This window comes from Blennius ocellaris, assembly GCF_963422515.1.
Source record: "Blennius ocellaris genome assembly, chromosome: 13".
NCBI lineage: Eukaryota > Metazoa > Chordata > Actinopteri > Blenniiformes > Blenniidae > Blennius > Blennius ocellaris.
The window spans coordinates 3029463-3036367 of record NC_137662.1 but is presented as its reverse complement, the minus strand read 5'-3'; the positions used below and the strand labels follow the sequence as shown (position 1 = coordinate 3036367).

At 40.0% G+C, this 6905-nt stretch overlaps 1 protein-coding gene across 1 annotated transcript; it reads right to left on the bottom strand.

The window, feature by feature from the left end:
* Positions 1-2515: 2515 nt before the first annotated feature.
* LOC308138572 (E3 ubiquitin-protein ligase TRIM21-like) lies at positions 2516-4147 on the bottom strand (the record flags this gene model as incomplete). The annotated part of the gene is made up of 1 exon (XM_080507750.1): positions 2516-4147. One exon carries the CDS (start codon positions 4145-4147, stop codon positions 2516-2518), a length of 1632 nt encoding a protein of 543 aa, XP_080363876.1.
* Between the last annotated feature and the right edge of the window lie 2758 nt (positions 4148-6905).

Genomic DNA, 6905 nt, shown 5'->3' with positions numbered 1-6905 from the left:
GCTTTGTAATATAAACTTCCTCCTGCGCACTGAAACCATCAAAGTCTCTAATTCAGTGTCCGAATTAAACATCCTCAGGATCTCGACACTTCAGCCTCTTCGTTGTTGCTGTCACTTGAACGCATGTCGTCCTCTTCATCACGCAGCAGTCCATCCTCTTCATCACGCAGCAGTCCATCCTCTTCATCACGCAGCAGTCCATCCTCTTCATCACCAGCCGTCCATCCTCTTCATCACGCAGCAGTCCATCCTCTTCATCACGCAGCAGTCCATCCTCTTCATCACGCAGCAGTCCATCCTCTTCATCACCAGCAGTCCAGCCTTTCCAAACCCTTGGTGATGGTGGATGTTTTGACAAGGCCAGATTACGTGCTGCAGCTCGATTTCCTTCTTCAACCGCCAGATTGATCACCTTTAACTCAAAAGCCGCATCATATGCTTTTCTTCATTATTTTCCATGTTGATGAGGGGGAGTACAAATGACTGATTTGCAATAATAAAGTGAGCTTGATTGATCAAACAATTTCATTGGACCTCTGTGAACTACTCATTCATTTGATTGGTCTACGGTTACTGGGCAAAATCTTTTTCGCCACGAAAAAACAAACAAAAACATGTAGGAGCACACCTTAGTAAAAGCCTCAGTGTTCAAAGTGTGGGAAAAAGTAGCGGCTTATAGTCCGGAATATACGGTAACTGTCCTGCTGCAGCCTCCGTCAATGTGTCAAAATCATGACAGGAATTAATTATTATATCATATTAATAATGATATTACCATGTTAATTAATAAAATGCTATATATATATTTTTAAATATTATATTAATTATATATTTTTTGAACCTACCGTCAAGGAGGGGGGGGGGGGGGGGTCTTGAGCACTGCTGTCATGCATGTGTGCTTGTCTGTCTGTGTACATGATTGTCTGGGAAACACCACTTTAAATAAAAAAACACCTGCACCAAATACCAACAGCAGCACCAATCTAATCCAGAGAAAGTCAAATAAATAAATAAACTAAATAAAAACTAGCATCACCATCAGTTGTAGATTAAATCATCCTGCTGTAAAATGCTGCACAAACCTTTGTTGGTCTGAGTTCATCGTTTCTGGTGCCGGTCTTTTTCTTCTTCTACTCACAATTGAAAAATGTTCTGAAGCAGGTCTATATATATATATATATATATATATATATATATATATATATATATATATATATATATATATATAGAGGCCATGATTGTCCTGACCTCGCTGCTTGCAGCTTTAATAATATTTGTAGTTGTGTACTGTGGGTTGTATAGTTGTAGATGTATTTTTCTCTCTACAAATACAACACCACACTTACATATTCGTAACTACAGGAGCCCAAATTCTACTTTACAAGTCACTGATTTAAAAAACCTGACATGCTCCCATTTGTTGCAGCAAATTTGTAGAAAAACATGAATGAATGTGAAGTTTATTCCCGGACATTTGTTTTAATGAACACCGTCCCTGCCTCTCCACTATGACCCCCCCCCCCCCCCCCCCCCTCCCCGGCCAGACTCCATCCACTGCTTCGTCTTCAGCAGAACTGTGTGTCTATGCCTGTGAATGCAGGAAGCAGCCAGAGCAGAGGTTTTTTTAGTTTTTTTTATCAACAGCAGAAGTTGATCTGTTGAATGTCCGGATCAGATTGCACTTCTTCCTTGCACCACACAGGAGTGTCAACAAGCCCAATCTGTGCAAGGTGCGCCTCCTCACAGGTTGCTCCCTGCAGAATGTTAACTGCTCAAATAAGCAAATAAAAAAAATAAAATAGAAAACTTTCACCAACCATAATGTTTCCATGGAGGAAAAACTCAGGAGGAATCCAGGTGATCCAAGCGAGTCTATATTCATGAGCTGAAGTCTATGTTTTCAAACATTCAGCAATTTTTACAGGCAAAATCCTCACAAATGACACGTGATCAGGATGTAGTTTGCACTGATCCTCACAGAGCCGTTACACTTTATTGCTGATGCTGTTTTTTGTTTCTCTTCAAGTTACACTGTGTGGGACAAACCTCCTACCTTTCAACCCGTTCATTTGAACACACCGTGTTAATCATCCTACATAAATGAAAACTTTAATAAAAAGGTTTTTTTATACTTGTTCCATCAAACTGTTACATTGGATTGTAAAATCTTCACATTAAATGTCGCCGTTAAGAAGCTTTGAAGCTGCAGAGAAAAACGTGTGTTCATGTTGTGACTCTGCAGCTTGAAGACACACAGACTGAAAGATTCCTGCTCATGAAGCTCTAAAACAAACACATGAACAATTTCCTGATTGAGTCAAACATGTCATGAATCTGACTGCTCAGTTTCCTCTTCCATCAGATCTTTACTTGTTTAGGACAAACTGTCAGAACGTTTCTTTAGGTACAAACTGCTGCTCAGTGAAATCCTAGAGTTGTTCACCATGGATCACAGTGAATCGTCACTTTCTCACCACTTTGTTCATTGTTGGTGACGTTTCATGATGAAAACTGATCAGACAGTTTGATTGACAGGACAGATGATCAGAGGTGCAGAGTTTTTACCACCATCATTAAACCAGGGACTGAAGAATGGGAGGAGTTTGTCAGTGAAGCAGCAGCCAGTGAAGGAGGTGATCAGAGCTGCAGCTTCTACATCATAAAAAGAGACCAGACCCTCCTCATAATCCACAAACACCCCCACCTTCTCAGGAGCAAACCTCAGAGAGAGACGAACTGAAGGCTCTTTATTAACCCAGTACTCATTTCCATTTATCAAGTATATTGTCCAGAAACCTTTATCAGGTCTCAGTGTGAACGTTCCCTTCCTGGTGACGGACTCTTTGCTCACTCCTAAAACCCACTCAGTCTTTCCTTTAACCTGAACCTCAAAGTAAAATTTACCTGAAGAGAAACTCTGTTTTCCTAAAACAAAAGGATAAAAAGAAAATCTCTCTGGGTTGTCTGGAAGCTTCTTCCACACGTCACCATCACTCACTTGTTTTCCATCATCAGACAGGATGAGATGAGGATGAGCTGTATCAGGATCAAGAGTCACATCCACTGCAAACTGCTGCTTCCTCTTCAGCTCAGGATCAAACAGCTTCTTCTTCATGTCTTTGATGAGAGTCTCCTCCAGCTGAGCCACAGCTCTCACCACAGTCCCCTCATAGGATGATGGAGGGATGCTGACCTCCGTCCAGTCCTGGGTGGGTGGAGCAGCTTTCAGGGAGGAGAAGCCTTGGAGGAGGTGGAGGTGGTCTTCAGAGTGAAGGAGCTGCTCCACCTCTGAGCTCCTCTTCATCAGCTCACTGATCTCCTCTTCCAGATGTTTGATGAGACCTTCAGCCTGTTTCTCTCTGGCTTTCTCTTCCTCTTCCATTCTCTCCATCATCTGCTTCAGATCTCTCTCAACACGCTGCATCAGAGCAGCGAACACCTCAACACCTTCTGCTTTCTCTCTGTCTGCAGCAGCTTGACTCTTCTTCAGACACTCTTTGATCTCCTTGATCTTCACTCGTCTCTTCTGGACCATCTGCTGCATTTCAGCCTCAGTCTTCCTCAGCTCCGTCTTCTTCCCTTCACATTCTTCACTCAGAGGAACAAGCTGGTGAGTCTTGTGCTCTAAAACACTGCACATCATGCAGACACACGTCTGCTCGCTCTTACAGAACAGCTCCAGAGGTTTCTGGTGCTTCGGACACATCCTGCCTTCCAGGTTCTCCACAGGCTCCACCAGCTGATGTTTCTTCAGGACTGACACTGTCAGGTGAGGCTCCAGGTGAGTCTGACAGTAGGAGACCAGGCACACCAGGCAGGACTTGAGGGCCTTCACTTTGGTTCCAGTGCAGACGTCACAGGGAACTTGTCCTGGTTTGGCAGCTTGTTGCTCTGAGCTGCTGCTGGCTTTGTGTTCAGCTTCATGTCTGAACTGAGCAACAACCTCCGAGAGCAAAGTGTTGACATTGAGCTGAGGTCTCTTGTAGAAAACCTCTTGACACAGGGGACAGTCACATATGACCTTGGAGTTCCAGTGTTTAGTGATGCACTGGTTGCAGAAGTTGTGTCCACATGGTGTGGAGACTGGATGAGTGAACACGTCCAGACAGATGGAGCACAGGAACTGATCTGGACTGGCAGCAGACATCTTCACACCCTGACGACAAAAGACAAGAGTTGATTGAAAGATTGATGCATCATTGTACAAGTGGTTCTTTGGCCTTTTTGTAGTGGCTTTCTATAAATTATGCCGAAACCAACATTTCATCTTATAAAGAAAATTCCCTCGAGGATAAATCATTAAGATTCTATTCTACTTGAGCCTTCAGAACAAGACAGTAAACATACAAAGGTCCCGATAGAAAAGGAAGGTCTGGAAATACTAGGAAATTAGCCCACATAGTCAGCATGCACATGATCCAGTCTAGAAGTTGCAGAGCCAAATGGCCCATGAGGCAAAGTTAATGCAAAGCGTGTCATGGCCTCTAGAGGGCGCCACAAAACCTAGAAGAAAAAAACAACGTCAATAAAACTATTAAAACGAATTATTACTACTAAATCTTGAACTAGAAAAGCTGACATAGATTCAATTGTAAAGCTATGATTATTATTGTTGTTGTTATTAATTATTATTATTGTTGTTATTGTTATTGTCACTCCATAATGCAGCATTCGAACATGCAATATTAAATTGCAGTTTACTGCTTATCAACAATTCACTGTCATGTCAATAAAGTTGTATTGAATATGTCTATATCTATTATATTCATCAGAAAAAAATACATTTTATATTACACATGCCTCATAAACATGTATCTGTTACGTCATTCAGCCTGTGCAAACGTTAGGCCATCATCAACAACAGTAATATATATATATATATATATATATATATATATATATATATATATATTCTTTTCTTTTTCTCTACCATATATATATATATATATATATATATATATATAAAAAGATAAGATACTTTATATTGCTCTGTATAGCGTTATTATATTTGGTTTCGTATATAGTCTGTAATTTACTGTGTGCAAACTCTGGATATTTGAAATGTTTGTTCTGCTTACTATCTATTACTATAAACATCAATATTATGTATTCACCTATTTACATCATCTTTATTTTGGGGATGTGCGTTTTCGTATTGATTTCTAATTTATTACATTCAATTGACATGCTATCCTATAAATTAAAGACAATAATAATAAGAATGTCTTTCCACTTCTTTATTATTTAATCCACCACATAAAATCGTTCTTTAGGCGCAATGGCTTCTTTTATAAACACTTTGCTGACATCTTAAAGTATGATCACATTGACAGTTCCTGTTTTTCCACATTTCCAATCCAATCCACTTTTATTTATATAGCACATTTTAACAACAACGTGTTCCCAAAGTGCTGCACATGTGACTGCACATAAAAAAAAACAATTAAAAAAAAACAACTAAACAGTCCAACACTAAAAAACCATAAAATAAAAAAAAAAACAGATTAAAAACTACAAACACATTAAAAAACTACAAATAAGAATACAACAATTTAAAAGAATAAATAGAAATATAAAAACGCTTAAAAGGCAATAAAAATAAATAAGAACAATAAAATAAATAAAGGACACAGGGGACCACACGACTCACGCGGTGTTAAAAGCCTGAGAATAAAAGTGGGTTTTAAGACGCCATTTAAAACAGTCCACAGTGGGGGGGCTGTTGGGACGTGGAGGGGCAGAGCGTTCCACAGCGTAGGGCCGACAACGGAGAACGCTCTGTCCCCTCTGGTTTTACATTTGGTCTTTGGACCCACGAGCTGGAGCTGGCCCTCAGACCTCAGGGGGGGGGGGGGGGTTGGTACATTTTGATGAGATCAGTAATGTACTGAGGGGCCAGTCCATTCAAAGCTATAAAAACAAACAACAAAATTTGAAAGTCAATTCTAAAATTAACAGGGAACCAGTGCAAAGATGCAAGGATTGGGGTAATATGTTCTCGTTTTTTGGTCCCTGTTAAAAGTCGTGCCGCGTTCTGGACATTTTTTACTTCTGGTTTTACTGAAGCTGCGCACCACAATCACGTTTAATCGTCAATAACACGATTTAAGCGGTAAAAAACAGGATTTTCTCAAACGTCATAAACTCCTATCAGTCTCTGCTTCACTCACACTTTAAGTCGTCGTGATTTTCTCTGTTGATAAACCTCACAACTCGCAGTTTCTGTCGATGAGTTAGAAACTAACCTCAGTTTCCACCGGAGCGACTTTACAGTTTGTACTTTTCTATTATACTTGAAAGTTGGTGGACTTTGAATTCAGTGTGCTTGTAGAAACTCACCAGTATGTGACAGACTCCAGGTGAACTCCGTAGAAAGTCCAAGGTTTGTCTAAATAACTTCCTATTTCAGTGCCAGAAGGAGGAGACAGAAGACTTCCTCCTCCTCCTCCTCTCAGTTTTACAACTGCAGCTTTGGAGCCACAAGTAGTTGAGTCATTTCCAAAATGACTTTTATCACTGGGAATTTTAAAAAGGTCGAATAAATAAAACACAAAGACATTTAAAAAAGAAAATGCTAAAATGACTACAATTTCCAAAAGTGAGGGGAATACAAACTTGAAAAGTCAAGAAAGAAAAGTAAAATTGCTTACAAAATAGATAAAATGATAAAACAAATGTCGTCTTTCCCGTGAGTCCATGACGCCTCTCTGTAATCAGTGTTTGCTGTGTTTTGGTTGATTTAATCATTTGTCTGCTTATATTAGTCTATTTTAAGCGTTGGACATATTCCTGTACTTGATATTCATCGTTATTTGGTGGAAAGTAACAAAATGTGGTTCTTTTGGGGACAAAGTTTGGATCATTCATCTGACATTACAAGAGCGTACAGCCTGCAGACGCACATC